General features: G+C 40.4%; 1 protein-coding gene across 8 annotated transcripts in view; it reads right to left on the bottom strand.

Annotated features, from left to right (window-relative positions):
* The window catches only part of GAB1 (GRB2 associated binding protein 1), a 119,231-nt gene that overhangs the window by 11,038 nt on the left and 87,751 nt on the right, over positions 1-20,442 (bottom strand). For 5 of the 8 annotated variants that reach the window (XM_079154137.1, XM_079154144.1, XM_079154141.1 and 2 more), the window contains exons 4-9: positions 20,104-20,184; positions 15,823-16,424; positions 14,546-14,631; positions 14,055-14,358; positions 2,000-2,089; positions 276-369 (exon numbers count right to left, since the gene is read on the bottom strand). In XM_079154137.1, coding sequence (XP_079010263.1) covers positions 276-369; positions 2,000-2,089; positions 14,055-14,358; positions 14,546-14,631; positions 15,823-16,424; positions 20,104-20,184 — 1,257 coding nt within the window. The remainder of the gene's footprint in view (positions 1-275; positions 370-1,999; positions 2,090-14,054; positions 14,359-14,545; positions 14,632-15,822; positions 16,425-20,103; positions 20,185-20,442) is intronic. The other 3 variants (XM_079154139.1, XM_079154138.1, XM_079154140.1) reach the window with 3 other exon arrangements.

Below are 20,442 nucleotides of genomic sequence, written 5' to 3'. Positions count from 1 at the left end.
TTTTTTTTTGTGGTGCTGGGAATTGAACCCGTGGTCTTGTGCTTGCAAGGCAAGCACTTTACCAACTGAGCTATCTCCCCAGCCCACACCATGCATTTTTTTAATACATTTTTTAGTTACAGATGGACACAATACTTTCATTTTATGTATGTATGTATGTATGTATGTATGTGGGGCCGAGGATTGAACCCAGGACCTCACACATGTAGGCTAGTGCTCTACCATTGAGCTACAACCCCAACCCCTGCACTATGTGTTTTAAATAAAGTACTTACTCTCGAGCAAAACTCCTGGTGATGGGAGATCTAACTGGAGCTTGTAATTCTTCCCATTCTGGCAAAGGTTTTATTTCTAAAGGTGCAGGCTTGGCTGAAAAGAAAGGGAGAAGAGAGGATTTGGGTGTATAGAACTTTGGAAGGCAAACAGGATCCTCTCTCTGTATCTGTTTTTGTTTGATAGAATATACCCGAGACCAGCTAGTTTCACACATGAAACAAAGTTCATGTTACACAGTTAAAAGCTCAGAAAAAAATGTTTCATGATTGCTTACGCTCCATCATGCAGGCTGTTTCTTAATTTAATATTTTGTGAGTGTAAACTAAATGTGAACAAAAAAAAGTAATGTGACCCAATTCCTTTATAGTTGCCTGATTTATACTTTTCATTATATCATTAACTTATTATTTTACTAAGTTCATTTTCAATATGGAAATTAAATCACCTAAATAAAAATGTTACTATTCTTCCATATTGAAGCATCAGTTAACCAACTACATAGGTAAGATGATGCGTAGGAAGGATCAAAGCCAAAACTTTGGTAAAATCCAAAACAAAATTATGCTAAAACCAAAAGGATTAATTATCAAATCTTTTAAAACAATTCACATGCAGTCTGGAAACAAAACAAGAGAGTAAATTATATCTTTGGACTCAAATTTTGCTCTAAGAAAAGGTCATAATTATTTTAAACAATCACCCTTAACTTTTAGCTTAATTTAATGAATGAATCTTTTACCATATTAAGTAAAACTAAGTAATGCTTATTTTTAGCTTTATTTAGAAGAGGCCTTTACTTATTTACCTCATTATTGCAGTAGATAGTTATTAGAATGAATATGTAGCAGAGTTCTTGGCCCTTTCCTTAAAATCAAGACTGAGATGTTTTTCAGAAAGATACAGAGTGAGCAGAAAAACTAATACCATTTTTAAGTATTATATTGTAGAAGACTGCTCAGACACATTGGGTAAATATCTTAGTTATGTTTCATCTTGCCACTCTAATGAAAACGTTCACTTTGCCATGTTTCCTTGGTCTTCAATGATGTATATGCAATTTGAATCAACTATTTAACAGTTACCATCAAATTGCAAAACAGGCAGTCATTTCAAGACTACAGCTATTCTCTGGGGCTCACAGGTATTTTTGTCAACCTAAATATAATGCAGATTGATTTATTAAATTTGAGTTAAAACAATTTTGCTTGTCTAAAGTAGACATGTACAGAATGTTATGCTGACTGAAGGTATTTCATAATTCTTAGTGTTTCATTTTTTTTGACACCCAAAGGCTAATAGTAATTTAGCTGTCAGTTGCTAAGTAAAGGCATAATTAATACATGGAAATGATTTTTTATTCTGTCTCAGAACAGAATACGTATATATGTATATACATATAAAGATAAGAGATCACTGGAACTCACAAGCAGTTCATAAGCTTAAAGAAAACAATGTTTCATTGCCTAAAACATAAAAAGAATAATGCCACAAGACAAGACTGAATATCACATATTATCTGATATTGAACATGCTGCTGTTAATGGCATACCAAGTAGGACCAGTGCATTATGGGAAGCATTCACTTTAGAAATAACGTGCTTTGGGAAGCTTATTTACAACAGCAGTAGTATTTAAGGCTCCTCTTTTTTTGCTTTTTAAGAAATAAACATGAAATAATAAAATTCCCAGCGCCCCAGAGAGCATGCGGTGCTAAAGTACATACCCTTTCTTCTTGTAGCAAAGTCACCTATGGTTTGTGAATCAGTTCGCTCTAAACCATGGGGTTTGGGTCTTAAAATTTTAGGACTTTGACCTAATTGGTAGAAAGAAGACTCTCTTAATATAATGTTATTTTTAAATTGGAAAAAAGGATTTGTTAAAAAAAAAAAAAAAAAAAAAGCAGCAGAACCCTGTGCAGAAATGTTATATTTCAAAGGCATAAACAAAAGTTTGTTCGTGGGAAAATATTCCAACCTTGCTACACACCATTCACGATCAGCACAAGGGAAAGGAGGAAGTCACATGCGACAAGGTAAGGGGTCAAGGGTTATAAAGGGTGGCAGGGTTTGAGGGGGAAACCAGCTGGGTTGGTTATCACTATTTGAAGGAAGAGAGGGAAAAACATGTGCCCTGTTAGTTTTTCTTCTTACATGTCTTAGAAAACTGGATCCAATAAAAAATGGTAAAAGTTTGGTGTTCCATGAGAAAGCATGAAGCCTGCTTCCCTACAATACTACTTTTTTCATTTGGTACCGATGGCTTTAAAACTGAAATCTGACTATTCCCACACCTCCTGACCGAGGCCCTCGTACAGAAGTAGGTGGCCACTATAGTATTTGCTAACCTAAAACTAAAACCAAGACCAAGATGGATCTGTGTCCCCTGAATACACAGTAACTGCCCAGTGACTTCATCTTCCAAGAATGAGATATGTGGATTCTGGCACTAGTGACAGTCCAGCTTCAGCATAAGGTACTTGAAAGCAGAAATGTGGCTGCCTCCATTTTCCTGGTATTTTCTCTGCCACCTGTAAGTGTTGCCAAAAAGCTCTGTGAAAAGTACCCAGTTCACAGCTGTTGGTTTCACACCTTTCCCCATTAGAAACCTGGATGCCAGAGTCGCAAAATCATGGGAATCAGTAATTTAAGTTACCCTATTCTCAGTGGTACCACATTTCCTTTATTCTTGAAATTCACAAAGTTGAGGTGGCATTTACTGGATGGCAAGTTAGAATTTGCTGGCCCAAGGCTGATATCTAGCACCTTATTGGAATCAAAAAGTTTCTTAAAATATGATTCAGGTTATGGCTGGGGACACTTTCCTGGCATGCATAAGGTCCTGGGTTCAATTCCCGGTACCTCGAAAAAAAAAAAAAAGAAGAAAAAAAAAAAGCTTTAAAGATATGATTCAGGTTAAAAATGACAATTCTTTAACCAACTTTCTAAGTTAGATAATTAATACATTGAGTTTATTCAGAAATGAGACAGGTGTAGTTTAAAATGTGAGTAATCAAATTTGGGGCAAGATATATTCCCTAACCCCTTACATTATCCAGACCTACAAAATGACAGGACATCTTTCTAAAACAAAGGTAGATGTCTGCTCTTTAAAACCCCAACAGTGTACTACCCTTCCAAAAGCAAGAGGCAGAGGGTAAGTTAAGGAAAAAGGTTATTTTTGAGCCAAAAGGTCTTCAGGTCCAATCCAGCTTCTTCATTTTATGGATGAGATGTCCCTGGAAAACCAAAGAGGTTAAGCAACCTGCTCAGGACATATTACCCGCAGGCTTCCGCCAGCCTGCACCTCCTGGGGAGGTATTCCTATATGTGACCACAAGGGCCTCCACCTCTGTCCCTTTTAAAGATAGAGAACCCAAGGAAACGCAGTGTGGAGTTCACCTATGGACTCTGCACTTCAGCCCAAGGTCTCCTAGCACTCCAGATTACAGAGTCACAAGCTAGGCAACTCAAGTAGGGAAAAGCAGAAACGTGCTGATCGCACACTCCTGCGTGAGCCGACGTTACTCTGGATACGTGATGTGGCTCGTGGTGCTACACGGCCCAAATGCCTCAGTTGACATGGATGATGTGATATTTGATAATTACCACGTGCCTTCAGAATTACTTTCGGTTTGCTGCTGTCTACCCCAGGGCTGTCCTCACTCCTCCTCTTCTGAAAGGGCCATTTTCACTAGTTTTGAAAGGTTGAGGCCTCTTCCTGATTTTCTTCACTGTGGTTCTCTCCCAATGGTCACTGTGCCGTTTCTCAACTGAGCACCCTTGGTGTCCTATCTGGGTGTGTGGTTAAATAATCAAGGTTGAATGACTGCCGGGTTCACCTCGCTGTGGTTTCTTGCATTTTCATTAGTCCACACATCAGCTGCCTGTCAGGTCACTACCAACTGTCCTTTTGCCTCCAAACCATGCCACTTTTCACCTCTAACAGCACTAGCAAGGGCGCTGTTTATTGATCTTCGGATCCTTAGATGTAAAAACCTCAGGGCTGTATTTTTTTAAGAGTCCATCTGCATTTGGTCTTAAAATGCTGATGATTTGCCAATATGTCAACTTTTATTTTGGTACCGGGGGACTGAACCCAGGGATGGAGAGCCACGGAGCCACATCGCCTGCTGTTTTTTATTTTGAGACAGGGTCTCACCAAGTTGCTGAGGCTGGTTTTGAACTTGGGATTCTCTTGCCTCAGCCTCCTGAGCTGCTGAGATTATAGGCGAGCGCCACCATACTCAGCCAATATATCAACTTTTAAAATGAGAGGCACAAAATGGTAGCTCACAGAGGTCAGTGAGAAGGTTATCTAAGCTTGGATGAACACTATCTGATGACTGTGATTGAGAATGATCGGAGGCAGGTGAAAAATAATCAGGACCCTCTTTTAAAACCTATTCTCGGGGGAGAAAAATAAGGTAAGAAACAAGCCTCCTATTTGTAAAGGAAGAGAAAGTAATGTTCATATATAAAAGAGAGACACTCAATGCCTATCTTGCATGGGTCTTCTCCAGCAAGGAAAAAGATCTTCAAACTGAAGAGAAGAAACAACCAGAGCTACTAGTGGGAAGGGTGCGTGGTGGTACCAGGAACTTTCAAGTTTTATTTAATGAATTACATTTCAAGATATCAAATGGGTTTACAGAAAACAAGACAGAATTCATATCAGTAATCTTGGGAAATCATGGAGAATGTAGAAGGTGCCATACCAACAAGCTGCAGGTGTCTTTAATGTCCTATTTGTCCCCTGAATTGTGTGTTGTTTGGGTTAAACAGTTTTCTTCTCTTTTTCGCATGGATGACTTTAAAATTTCAGTCCTTTTCCCCACTCTTTCACTGTCAATCTATCGTTGTTTTATTTATTTTTATTCTAATTAGCTCATTGCTTTATTAATCCAGTGTCTTTCATTTCTACACAAAGATCGTATTATAATACATTCTCTGAGACTGCCTTGAGAAATACCTCTGTACTTAATCAGCCAGGTATCAAGGGTTTCTTATACACTAGTTATTCTAAAGATTACTGAACCCTCCCAAAGGCTTGGTAAGGAAGACAGGAGGAGAACAGATTTTCACATTATCGTGGAGAAGCTGGGGCCTGCCAAGTCACCCAGACGCTGCCTGGCAGCGCCAGGAGAGGGATCCTTTGAATCCACATTGAGGGTTGGTGTTCTTGTCTGTCTATCCTTATTCCACCCTGGAACTCTTACTTTAGCTATTCTGTTTGTATTGTTTTGCTCGGGTACAGTGTCTTCTCAACTACATGTTAAGGACTTCACACATTAAACAGAGACATAAAACAATCACATTTCTCTGAAGGCCTTTTTACCTTCATGACTACTACATTCTTGTTGGCCACAAGAAAAAAAAAAAATATATAAGTGACTGAGAGGATGCATGCCATGTGGAATAAGTACTTTTCAAAGAAGCTACTTGATCCAAAGAGACAGATGAGGCAAAAGCAGATGCAAGGTATCAGAGGTATCAGGGAGCTTCATCTTTCTTTTTTGCCACAGTACTAAAAAGGCACTCCTTGTCCAGGACATTCCTTCTTTTCTTTTCTTTTTCTGTCTGTGTGGGGGTGGTATGGGGATACTAGGGATTGAACCCACAGTCTTGCACATGCTAGCCACTCTACCACTGAGCTGCATCCTTGGCCCTCTTACGTTTTATTTTGAGACAGGATCTTGCTATGGTGCCCAGGTTGACCTCAAATCTGTGATCTCCTGTCTCATCCACCCAAGAAGACAGGATTATAGGTATGTGCCACCATGCCCAGCTCATTGGTTTGCTCTTCAGAAAAATATAATAATTGTAGTTAGGTTTTAAGAGTGCACACATTTATAAAACTTACACCTATGCCCTGCTATATAAAAAGCTTAAGTTTGATTTTCAGGTAAAAGTCACAACCCAGGGATGTTGCATGCAATGTCCTGGGTCACTTAGGCATTTTGGCAGCTTTAAGTCCTTCCTAACTCAATTCAGCATTTATGTTCCAGACAGAAAAGTCAGACCCCAATGGCAGCCTGATATGACTTATGAGGAAAGAAAGGAGAAAAAGAAGTCCAAGTATACATAAGGCTGCCTCATCTCCTCTGCCTGTGTGCAAAAAATCTGAATGTTCTTTCTGATTGTTACAGAAAACTGTGAACACAAATGAGAAGAAATAAGACTAAAGCAAAAGCAAAAATGAGCAAACTCTGGTGATATGTAACACACTGATTCTCCCATTCTGAGAGTAAACGGAAATTCACTGGAGCCTCAACCTTTAAATCCAAGCCAGCTATGGCTTGGCTTTTGCCAGACCAGGCCTAAACTAAGAAGGCAGCGCAATCTGGCAAGCAGCACTGACCATGGGTGAGGTTCCTACCCAGGCTTTAACCCTCAGGGCAGCTGCCACTCTCTGGATCCTGCCATCTGACCTGCTAAATCTTACTCTGTGGTCCAGATCTTTTCCCCAAACTCCTCATCTAGGTATCTAAAGTCTACAGAACACCCCGGATGATGTTCCTCAGTCATTCAGACTATTTAAAACTGAATTCATCGCTGACCCACCCCAAACCTCTGATTCTTAGATGACCCGCTGCCATAGCAGATGTCTCATGTAGACTCTGGCTTCTCTCTGACCTCCCTGTATCTATTAGACTTTGTAAAATAAATAAATAAATAAATAAATAAATAAATTTAAAAAAATTTATATATATATATATATATATATATATATATATATATATATATATATATCGTAGTTTGTTTTCATTATAAAGGAAATCTCCAGGGAAGCAAATGCATCTTTAATCTTAGTAGTCTCATTATCTAACACCATGGCTCAAATACACAGACCAGTACAAATTAAACTAGGCTTGTTTGAAATATTAAGTGAAACTTGGAGAAAAAAATTCATATTTAAATTAGAGCTTTAGATGAATATTCTGAATCTATTCAACATTTAAAATGACACAAATGCTGAGCACAGTGGTACGTGCCTGTAATCCCAGCTATTCAGGAGGCTGAGGCAGGAAGACAGCAAGTTGGAGGCCAGTCTTAGTGAGAACATGTCTCTAATTAATTAATTAACAAATAAATAGATGAATAAATAGACACAAACAGGACTTGTACTTCATTTGGAAGTAACTAAGAAAAAATTGAAATGTATGACTTAATAAATATAAGCTAAAGTTAGAATTTGATTTTACCAAATTTTCACTTTACTCTTAAAATAATAAAGATATTTTATTAGTTCAAATTTCTTGTCACCTTTATCACCTGAAGGTATATGGTATACAGAATAATTTTGTTCATTTGATAAATTTTCACTAAGCACATCTTATAGTCAAGGGTCAAGAAGCATCAACGTGAGGTGATCCCCACTGATTACAAAGCACAAATAAATGTGCACTGTGTTGGCCTGGCCAGCTGTTAAACAACACAGCTATCTATAGATTTGGCAATAATTTTATGTCTTTTATGAATTTGTGTTCTTTCTTTTTTTTAAATACATATTTTAGTTGTAGATGGATACAATACCTTTATTTTATTTATTTTTATGTGGTGCTGAGGCTTGAGCCCAGTGCCTCACATGTGCTAGGTAAGCGCTCTACCACTGAGACATGAACTTGGGTCCAAATTTGTGTTCTTTCTATGAATCACAGTGTTGCTAAGGAGCATTCTGTTTTAGAAATTATTTAATTTTACATTTTAAAATAAGAAAATTAATACCAAGATAAGTTAATTGATGTCTCTATTCCCATTTAACAGGAGGGAGTGGTTGTTAATGGTGGTAAGAGAAAAAAATTCTAGATGTTTGAATTCTTGGTCTTTTTTCTACTGTATTGCTCTTGAACCTTACCACTATAACCTTTTTAGTGACTTATTAAAAAAAAATCAAAACACTGTATTCCAGAAAATTTGCTATGTAGATGTAAAATTGCTTAGCCCATAGTCCCCAAGCCTCCCCTTGATTTGCTCTTGACCATCTGTTTTCTTCTGGAGGAAGTAGGATACTTTCATACTCCTAAACGTTACTAGAGCCCATCAAAACAGTGAAGTGATTTTTATTCCAAGGAACTGCCTCCAAGAATGAGGGAACAGCCTTGCAAAATCACAAATAACTTCTGCAAACGCTGACCCTGAGGGAGGGAGTCTCAAGGCAGCCCACCACTCTCGCCCCCTACGGGGCGAGTGGCATACTGCAGGGTGCTCTGGTAGAATGCAGACCCCAGGAAAAAAAAATCTGTGTGTTTGATGTCTGTTTTCCTTTCTTTCTTTCTTTTTTAAAAAATGACAGTTCACCAATCTGTTTTATTTCTCTAAAAGTGAGGAACTCACTCCATATGGCTTCGTGGCCTCTACTACAGTCTCACAGAGTCCTCAAACCTTCTAGAAAACCACTCTAAGTCCTGCAAGTTGAGGGTGGCAGAAAGAGACCTGGGGCATGCCTTTCCTTTCTGATCCCGTCCCAACCGAGGCTTCAAGAACCTCAGTCTTTGAAAACTGGGCAAAGCACTCTCTGAGGGAGAGGATGAAAGGGGGCGACGCCTCTAACCTTTTAGATCAAAGAGCACAATCATTTCTTCTATTGCATTCTTAAATCAGAATGAGCTTTCCAGAGCCAGCCTGCTTACCTGCATAAAATCCATTAAGGGTGCACACAGAATAAAGTCGAACCTCATTAGCATGGACAGCACCCCTGGGACGGGGCACCTGCAAGGCATTTGGCAATCGCTCCTTCTTTCGGTTCTTGCCTATCTCCCTCTAGCCACTCACCCACCCACAACTCTGAGCCAGTCTCTTCTCCCCTCTGAGGAAGGACTGGAGGATGCGACTTATTCTAACCAGAAGCCCCTGTGCTGTCCGCCCTCCTCGACCACCTTCACTGCCACACTCAGGCTCGCAGGCTTTGCTTGGGGGAGCTTCCCTCAGCGTGCCAAGAGCTTACCTCAGCACAGCCCCTTCCCTGGTAGTTATGATGACATGTTTACTTTCCTGCCTCCTCCACTAGACTGAGTCTCTGCAGAGAGGGGAGCTTTTTGTTCCTTGTGTTTGAAGACATAATGCCCAGCAAAGGGGATCCGTAATGGGTAAGCACTTTTTAAAATCTGTCATGAATGACTGTGAATAACTACCTGTGCTTAGAGCTGGTGGGGGTTCATCTGAGCAATCTCACACATTTTTGCTTGTCCTTTAGAAGGAAAAAGGGAACAACTGAATGTCATTTCAGAAGTGGGTCATCTCTAACATGGTCAAGGCTGTCACGTGAGTCCACATTTCAAACGAGCAGACGCGATCTTCTCCCGAAACTGCACACACCAAGCGTCCTTGGAGGTAATGCTTGCATATATTTGACTCGATGTGGAAATTTTATTTACTTTCTGTATTAGTACAGGTCTGATATAACTACAGTATCTATTTGTCCAAAAGCTTTATAGATTATGCTACTATTTCCAGAGGGCAGTTCCAAAATCAAGAAAGGAGAAGAGTAATTCACAAGATTATTATCCTCTGCTAATTCTAAAAAGTCAAGGTATAGTTCTGAAAAATGTTTATACTTGTTTTAATGGTCTCACTGTATAAGGAGGAATATAATGAAGTAACCATGGTAATCGTACCTGTAGGCCGAATACTTAGGAAAAACCCCACATGATAATAAGTATGGAGTACTTATGGAATAAAAAGGCACTCCATACTTATTCCTTTAAACTGCAACAAGTTTAACTCAAAGCACACACTTTATCACCTGTTTATCAAAACCTGGATACATTTACTGGTATCATGCATTCACCCTCAGAACATTTGTTAATTTTTAATCACAACTGGTATCTTCTTTAGAGAACTCTTAGAGGAAAAAAATGTTTAAATGCATCACTAGGCCAAAAAAGATGCACAGAAGGAAGGAGCTCCCTGGGATTAGTCTTCTGCATGCTCTCCTCACCAAGGTGAGGACCTAGACCTGAACATACTTTAACCAAACCAGGGTATAAAACACCATAAGGAATCTTGGACTGCTTTTAAAAAACCAGTACCATAACCAGCATGAATGGACAAAATTGAATAAAACATAAAGACAGCATTTGGTGTTCAAACAGTTGCTCTACTGTATTAGAAAGAGGCAGAATGGAGGTGAAGGGGCTTAGGTTAATTTAGGGATTAAATACGGTAAACCTACACGATGACTTAATTTTGAAGAAAACATGATCAATCATCTTACCCCAAATTCCCAAACCTTAGAAAATTACTTTTCCAGTAGAAAAATAAAGCTTTGAGTTGAAGTAGTCAAAACAATCTGTCCTGTCCTTGTGATGCATCTGCTTTCCCAGCATTTTACACAATATGCTAAAAACATTCCTCTTCTATTAATATATGCAAAATTTGGTTCATAGCAAATGTTACAGTGACAGAAAGTCTGGTGCAAATGTAGCTGCCATTCACTGGGTGATAGCCAAGGGTCCCTGATAACACGTTAGATATCAGCACTCAGCATCTATGTATTTCTGCAGCTTCAGTTACTCAGAAGTATTTGAAAAACTCATAATACTCCAAACTACAGCAGCTGATGTCTAAAACTGGGCTAGTAAACAAGACCAGAATGTCACTCATTTGTTGTAGGCCCTTCCTAAGAAGACAGTCACTAACTTCAGTTATCCTGGGTGTCAAACTCGTTATTACCGGGCTCCGAAACTAATAGACCCATACTTGACAGAAAGATTTTCTTACGAGTTTTACTTAAAAAGACATACTAGAAAACAGATTAAGTCATTCATATGATGTCACAGAATCTGAAATTAAAACACTCATCTGATGCTATGAATAATGAGAAGGATTTCATAACCAAATTAGAGAGCTGTTTTATAGTTTCTATTCAAGGATAAACTTGGTTCTGAGATCTGAATTTGGGTTTTAACAATGTTTTCTTTAATGGTTATAACTTTCTGAAGTGAGTTGACAAAGCTTTCCCTGTCGCATTCACTATCTTCTCACGCCTCCTTTCTTGTATTGTATTTATTTACAAAGTATAAAGGTACTGAAGAAAAGAAAAAAACACATTTTTTAATGCTATGATTTTAGTAACCTCTTTACTGTATTACTCAAACAGTTCCTGATTTTGCCTAAAACTACATGGATGGTCTAGTCTGGGCACATTTTACCAGTTCATTTTTTATCTAAGCAAATATATCAAATAAGTAATCTGACCAATGAGCTCAGGGTAGACTCTGAATGGTTCAGCTAATTTTAATTTAAATCAATTAATCAATCAACTGATTTCTGTGGTGCAGAGATGGAACCTAGGGCCTTGTTCATGCTAGGCAAGGGCTCTAACGCTGAGTTACCCTGGCAGCCCTTTCTCTTCCCCTCTCATTTCTGTTAAGTTTTAGAAGAATAAACACAATCTCCAGAAGTGACAGAGAACTGTGAATTTGAAGAAGTAGGACAACTGAACTCTTATGTACCAGAGTGCATGGCACCTTCACTGCGTGCATCTGGAGATGTGATTGTGAAGCGCACTTAGGACATATCCGTAAAATAATGTGGGACACACAGGCTGTATAGTGACTCGCACCCTTCCCCAGACAACCACCTCCACATTATGTGGGACCTCAAGATGGGGCTCTGGTGCCATCATGAACCAAGGCAAACATGGAAAGTCCCAAGTTAATGTTTATAAACATATTTCAATATTTCCATACATGTCCAGAAATGCTTTCTGTGTACGATCGGCAAAGAAGACTGTGACTAGGGTCTATAATAATAATTAGAGACAACTGAAGACCAAGAGAAACAGAAGCAAACAATACTGAATAAAAAGCCCCGACACTCACCCGCTCACCGCCCCTCACAGCCTCATGCTGCCTGTGCAGGACTGTCTGCACAGCGCTGGGTCCCCAGGTGGACACCTGAGTCATCAGCAGCCAGTCTGCAGGCTGACCGTAACCTATCATGTCAAAAGTCTGGTGTGAAAAGTCAAATTAGAACAAGCCCATCATCTCTAAGCAATCCACGGGGACTAAATAACAAAGGAGGTGATTAGAAGCTGAAGCAGGAGCTGTAAGTGCTCCGGAAAAGCCAGGAGGCAGAACGGAGGCCACGGAGGGGCGCTCCAGGCCAGAGCTTTCTGAAAGCCCTCTTCGAGGCAGGTGGAGGATACAGAGTAAGGAAAACAAAGGGAGAAAAGAAAGCCAGAGAGGACAATGCAAAGGAGGTCAAGACTTCCCATGAGCCTGAGCGCAGAGAGGGCAGGACACAGCAATGATCCCACAGAGCGGCCTCAGTTTCCCCTTACAGCCCTATTCCAGCACGGTTACGTTCTTACTTCAAAATCAAACCAAAAACTTTTTCTTAAGCTAGTATGATTGCCAGCCCCCAATTCCCTCAACTCAACTAGAACTAGTACTGATAATCCAAGCCCAGGTTAATGAGAAATATACACAAACATTACATATTCTTAAAAAGTTGTGGATAGCACAAGGGACTCTTCAATGTGCCGACAACCCCCGCACTAACCCAGAAACTGTATCACTCATTGCATGTATGCTAATTTCTTTGGCTGTCAAGATTAAGTCACACTGACAGAATGCTGCAACAGAGCAGGTTGTTTGTGTTTAAATGACTTGTGCATAAATTTTTAAAACCTGAGTAGGTATTACCCAATTTGTCTGAAAAGTTTCCTACCAAGAGTTCTTAACAAAACCATGCTACCTTAGAATCTGATGTGACTTACCACATGTAGTAAAACGAGTAGACTAGAGGCATTTATTTATTCCCCAGCCGAGGCAGACTAATTTTAAAAAGTTGTTACACAGGTAGATGGAAAGCTGATACAGGCATTCTCGTGGTTCTTCAGTAATTATGTCAAGCGTGTTAATAACCCTAAATCTGATTTGATTGTGTACACTCTGGAGAAGAGGTTACAAAACAGCAACGGAAGGCCATATACGCCTTGCAGAAGTGTTGGGTTTGGCCTGATCATCTCTGTACCCTCAAGAGATAATACATATAAAATCCTAGATTCTTTGGCTTCTCGTGACACACCAGGAGATTTGCCTGTATGAGCCCACAGCTTCAGAAGTCAAAAAAGGACTTCAGGCCATCTTGGGACCTGTCTCCAGGCTCCCTCTCATCTGCTCCGATGACTCACAAGTCTCTGCCATAGCATCTGTCACTTTGTCACCTGCAGTTGCCAGGAGATCCATGGGGGGGATGGCAGACACCCTGAAGCTAGAAATGATGCTGCCAAATTGACCTGAATCTGTATCAGTCAGAGCTCCCCCCCCCCAGGATCTGCTAATCAGTAAGTTAAGAGCTACTTTAGGAAGCATCACAAGAATATGTGGAGATTTAAAACCTATGATCTAAAAGATAACATTTTATGTATCAGAATGTTTATATAACATTTTATTTTTTCCCATTAAATGTAGGACATGAAAAAAAAAAAAAAAAGATTGTAGCTGAGTTGGGGGGGGTGGTTAGTCAGCATATAGACGGGGCCAGGAAAATCCAGTTTCTCCAATCCTCCCCTGTTGCCTGCTAATCCCTCTGAGTATTTTAGTTTGTAACCTCTGCTCTAGAGATAAGAGACTAACAAATCTCACCTGGGCATCAACGCAAGTTGCTCATCTATAAACAGCCAGGACTCCTGCTTTACTAAATTGAAGACCATGGTAAGAGGAAACATTTCGGGATTTCTAGTCCCAAATGAGCCTTTTGCTTAAGGACCGCTAACTGCAGCTCTAACTGAGCACCACCCCCCAATCCTTTCACTTGGCATCTTCCCCTCACCTTTTCTGTCTGGCTTGAGATTCCTGTCCACGGGGGGTGGCTCGCAGTCTGCAACAGGAACAGGCCTTCTGGGAGGGGTCTTGGGGCTGGACCTGAAGCCCATATGAGCAGGAGGAGGAACTTGCATTCCAAATGAAGAAAAATCAAACGTCCCTGGAGTCATTGGCACATAATTCGCTTCCTGGATGGGTTCTGTGAAACTGCTGGAATGCTGCCGTGGAGGCGAGTTGGGATTCATTGGGACGTAGTTTTCGTTCAGTTCGTCATTTGAAACACTTCCCACTGTCAACACATTTTTGATTTTCTAAAACACACATACATTTCTTTTAATAAACACAAACCATTGTCAAACATGAAAATACAACTGTCACATCCATTCACATGAATCTGAAGGTACTTTCATTTTGTGATCTCAGTTAGTCTCAGGGTACTGCGTAGAAAGAGCCTGACAATGAAACACACTCGACAATGCCAAGGTCATTTATACTTACAAAGTGATTGTGGAAGCCTTCAAGTGAACTTGATCTATCGCTGGGAAATGTTCGTGGAATATCGTAGCAGTCTTGAGAACTAGTGTCTAGAATAAAGAACAACGATCAGCATTCTTTCCATCTTCGCCACGCGCAGGGTCATCAGGAATGATCTAGTCTCTTTCTCTCTCCACACACACGCACGCACGCAAGCACACACACACATGCACGCACACACACACACATGCACGCACATGCACACGCCCTGATTTAAAAGGGATGCTCACAGAATGTTATCTTGCACTGGCACATGAAACCACAGCAGAAAATGCAGACACCCACTTACAGGATAAGCAATACCCATTTCTGATTATGAGATTGAACCTTGGGCCTAACTTCTATCTCACTAACTTATAACTAGACTATCCAGTTGCTTTGAAAAGGGAGTTAGAAATGGGTATTGAATGGCTAAGTACTGACACAAAAATTTCTTATGACACATTAAATCTTTTTCTTTTTTAAGATAGCCAGAAAAACCTCTAACAGAAGATTTTACTACAAAGTTTTCAGAGTATATGCATTAAAAACTTGGGCTTTATATATTTAGGACTTGCAGACTCTCAGAGAATAATCCAGACCCATTTCCCCACCCGCTTAAGGTCTTTAATTTCTGACAACAGGATCTTAGAGAAGGTGTAAGAAAAGTACAGCCACGAGCAGCAACTGCAGGGACTAAGTGGTAAGAGAGATCAGTGCTGTGGAAACAGATAAACATCAAAGAAACGAGACGCAAAAGGGCTTGATGGGAACAGAAGGATCACCTGCTAGACATGACATGAAAACATAGAGGAAGGAAGGAAACAGAACCCAGATGTGACACAGAAGTGACCATAATGGCACACAAACACAGGAAAGGGTAAGCCTGGAGAGGCTTTGTGACTGGCTCATTTCCTGCTTCTGTCTCAGCAAAGCGCCTATGCACCCAGGATGCAGGGAAAGTGGGAGAGAGGCACACACTGCCTTCCTGAGGCAGGATGGCATGGCGAGGGCCATCTTCTCCAGAAGTGAGAAGCTCCAGCTTGCTCCTTTCCAGCAGAGCACAGACACACTCATGCACACTCAGCCTCCCCCGCGTCTACTGAGACTCTCAGATCTTGGCTACATCAGCTCTTTCTGCAGAGCTGAAGGAAAAAACGGGCTTCCATTTAACACCATACTACACTGGGAAGAGCAATCATTTGGGAAAACAGATTTTCTGTCATTAACCTGTAACAGAGTAAAAGCTGACTGAAGCTGACCTTTTCGCAGTTTGTTCAAATCCACGGTGGAAATGGTATTACTACGTGATGGCGGCATCCCTGTGGTAGGAACGCAGTAACTACCGTCAGTGTCTGAGGCAGTGCGTGGCATGCTACAGGTTTCCACAGGAGATCGGTCATGAGCTGGGTGTGGTTTTGGTGGCCGGGGTGGAGGGGTATCTGGAATAGTGTCTAGCTTGGACGTCTGTCCCAAGGTTCCTTCTGGAAATGTCCGTGGAATCTGGTAAGTATTACCAGGTGTCGGAGGAATGTCATAACTAATAGAAACGTGCCTCATTTGAGTCTCTACACTCGACGTCCCCGATGGGGTATTAAAAACATAGAGTTCTCCATCTGCTTCAGTACTCGAAGGAGACTCCTTTGGCAAAACATCGTGAGAGTAACTCCTGGGCAGATTGTAAAGACTGGAGTCCACAGAGACAGACGGAACACGTGATGGTGGAGAGTCATACATCATTTGTTGCTGGAAAAAGCCATTCACTCCATGTTTGCTCTGGGAGGAAGCAGGATTTTTATGAGAAGGGACGTTATCATTGCAGTCTGTTTCAGAAGAGGTGGACTTTGCAGAATCGGCATGGGTTCTGAATAAAAATTATTAATGACAAAATATGACATGGTCAAGAATAAGAATACAGTTTTGGTAAACATATTCAGAGCTTAGCAATCAAAATATCTGTTTTTTTTTCCCCCATTAGATTGTTTCTGTGTGATCTATAGATTCGAAGCACAAATGTTCTTTACTTTTTTTTTTTTTATTTTTTATGATTACAAGACAAGAAAACCACCACCACAAACCACCAGGAGCGTACTAATTCCCATCTTATACCTGCCCGAGTTCCCAAGTCCACCTATGAAATCCACACATAAAAGCCACAGTCCCTGAAGCCCTGAATCAGACAGACATTAAGAGTGTCTGGGAAAGGGAAATGAAGAAGGCACAGAAACAAGGAGCAGCTTTCCTATGAAGAAGAGGCCAACACCTGGGGCCTGCCAGTTCATCAAGCTGATCCACTGCTCTGGAACCTGCCTGTGGCAAATCTCTGACTCCTCAAAACTGAACACCGAATGCCTGCCTGCTACTGAGGAAATGCAGCATGACCCACAAGGAACTGGCAACTTAATAGGTCTTGTGTACCTCCCCTACTCTTAATGTCCTTTCATAAATACACAGCCAACCCTCTAAGAGGATCAAAATACACGAGGTAGACTTCATCAACTCCAAACAAGCATTAACCTTGAGATTTCTCACTTGAGAATATTTCTGCTTCGGGTACATTTTCCACCTCTGCATTCTGAGATATCACAAAATTGGTTTAAGCCATGAGCTCACCATACAAGCACGCTATCACCTAGTGACAAACAAGACACCTCACTACCTATACATGTTGTCCAAAGTCCTGCAGGAATTTAAAATTTCTTTAGATAACTTGGGATTTTTAAAAAGTGCTTATCTTCCCTAATTTCTTAGTACCACAGGGCATTAGAGAGTGTATTTATTCACTGGAACTCTGGCCCCAGGGTATCAGAGAACCCATACTGTGCAAAACTGGTTTTCCTTCTCCCTCGATGATCATTCCCCTTTCTTCAGTGACTGGCTCTTCCCCCATCTTTCCACACAGGCATGGCCAACGGAATCCAGTCCTTTAGTCCTTTACCACACATGCTGCCAGAGAAATCCTGTTTTTCAGACATTTATTTTCTTCTCTAAATGCTGACAATGGGGGCCAGGGTTGTGGCTCAGTGGTACAGCAATTGCCTAGCACATGTGAGACACAGGGTTTGATCCTTAGCACCACATTAAAAAAAATGAATAAATAAAATATTGTATCCATCTACAACTAAAAAATATTTTAAAAAAATAAACGCTGACAATGCCTATATTCTCCCCAAACCCCAAGTCCCATATTTTCAAACTGATATTTCTACTTGGTTATCCTTGGTATGCTCATGGGTCCCAAACCAAACTCAATTTATTTCTCAAATTGACTACCCTTCCTGACCTTACTGAAAGAAGTGACTTTATCCGAGATTCTCTAGGCTCAGAACCCAAGTAGCCTGATTCCCCCGTGACCCCCTTCAGCACTTGGTCACCGAGTCTGAAGTCCTTCTTCCCAGTCACATATCTATGCCCTGCGCTGTTTCCGTTGCCACCACCCCACATCTAGGTTCAAATAATTCTGGTGACATCTACAGTACTGAACCTTCCTAACTGGATTTCCCTCTGGTGTCTCCCTCTTCCAATCCACCCATCAGACCATGCTGCTATGAGATCAATATTTTCAAAATATAGTTTTTATATTATTCACTTCCTCAGTGGAAAACCTATTAGGTCCCTATAGGCCATGGAACTACAAGGTCACAAACAACCTGACTTCATGCTCCATGTCTTCCTAGTCCCCAAACCAAATCTCTCCCAAGCAGGCTCTCCTTCCATCTTCTTCTTCCCACCACACTCACATCTCCTTTACCCCTAGAAATTTTTGCACCAATTGCTAATGATATGCTCCTTTTCTCATACCAGCTAGGTACAGTTCAAACCCTGCTGTTCCTAAGAAGCTTCTCACTGTTTTCTTCATCTTAAAAACACTTGTACCATCCCTTGGTGGAATTTTTAATGCACCTATGCATATTCTGAAATTTGCATAATCTAAAATTTGCATTAATGCAGGAGCTAAGAGAAGTTAGGGGTATAATTAGTGGTAAGCAAAGCTTCCTACTCTGACTCGCTTATTGTTTAGTGGAGAATAAATAAAAGTACCAAGCTATTTCCAATACTATGATAAAACAGATAAGGTGAAACCATTTAAGCATTAAAAACTCAGAGAGACAGTTAATCTAACCTCCAAGTTTGGGGAAAATACTTCCTGGAGGAGCACTTGTCTGAGCTGGGCACTGCAGGATGAACGTGAGTTTTCGTGTATAAACGCTTAATGCTTGTATTCTTGGACTTCTTTATAAGCCTCACTTGCAAACTCCAAAGGCGACTGTATCTGAGGGGACTGTGTCTTACACAATTGGTTTGCACCTTCACAGCACCTAGCGTAATAGTGGGCACTATTGTTATTTAACTGTCACTTTTGCAAAATACTGATGGCAAAATATATCTGGGTGATGACTGGAAGCATAATTTCTACTGCAACAGGAAAACCATGAAACCAGAGGAATTAATGAAAGACACTAATGTAAGGGAAAAAAAAGGTTCTGACACCTGTTGATTAGCTGTTGGCTTTAAAAAAATGATATTGAAAAGCTGGGATTGGGGCTCAGAGGTGGAGCACGCACCTTGTGCATGTGAGACACTGGGTTTGATCCTCAGCGCCACATACAAATAAATAAAGATATATAAAAAAGTGCTATTGGAAAGTAACAGGGAATCTCCAGAAGTAAAATCTTCGTTAGTAACACAGGGAACAAAATCGCAAGTGTGTAATTTTAAATTCTCACAGCAAACAAGCACAATCAAGTTAGAATTGGATATTATTAACTAGTGTTGATTCATAAAATTTTCTTGCTCTTACAGGTAAAATCCCATTACAACAAATATACAGAAAACCATCTTTGGAACGTTTGTGAGAGGCTTACTGTCACCTCGGGAAATAGTTCACAGAAACTATTATGTGGATTTTAACAAATTCTACTTAAATTTTTTTTGTTAACAAGTGCTTTGGTCCAGTAATAATCGCTTTTTATGTCATAAAAGTAATAAGGCTTAATAACTTACAACTCTTTGAAAAACACCTTCGCATTCATTATGCAAGTCACCCCACTTGAGGGTGATATCACTAATGGGCACGTAGATGTTCATGGCAGAAATTGTTTTCCTGCTTCTTTTTAAATAGTAAAACAATTGCCCCTCCAACTCCCTCTTGCACTTCAAGTTTCCAACCACTTGACATCAAAGGTCAAGGAAGGTCAAATTAAAATGATCTTATGGCTTGTAAGAGGAAAGGGATGCATGTGGGAGTAGGGAGGGAGATGGCCGGGTACCTAGGGCTTGGGCAAGGATTTACGGCCCCTGCGGTCAAGCTGTGCACCCCATATATTTCTGTCTACTTAAAAATTTGACAGGTCAAGGCTTGGGGTAAGTGCTGCTTCCCTATGAGGTATAAAAATTTGAAAGTTTCACTGCTTTAAGCAGAACATTTAATCTCATCAATATCTAAACCCCAATTTTTATAATTCCATAGAATCTGCCATATTGGGATTTTACCTGTATGATTAATTTCTCACACGGATCCAAAACAACTACAACACACTCACTGCAATGGAATCGTTTTGCTTTCAAAATCTTCTAGTAGTAGGTATTCCTCTCCTTCTTCAGAAACAAAAGATGACCCTTGGCTGGTTTATAATCACATAAGAAATGGAGCAAGATCACCATTTATAAATCAGTGCACTCTGTTAAGCAAGTAATACTGTGAGTCTCTAAAAAAGACTGAAACAGCCTGATCTCCACAAGAGTCTCAGAGGTACAAGACTCCAAAGATGGCTCGGGTTGTGTTTCTTCAACAAAACCTCCTGAATATCAGAAATCATTAATAGAGGAATATAGGCCTGAAATATAATGCTACCAGATAAGCCTATGGAGATGGCTTCTTT

This window comes from Sciurus vulgaris (genome assembly GCF_902686455.1).
Source record: "Sciurus vulgaris genome assembly, chromosome: 9".
Taxonomy (NCBI): Eukaryota; Metazoa; Chordata; class Mammalia; order Rodentia; family Sciuridae; genus Sciurus; species Sciurus vulgaris.
The sequence above is the reverse complement of the archived record's forward strand: the minus strand, read 5'-3'. Positions and strand labels throughout refer to the sequence as shown.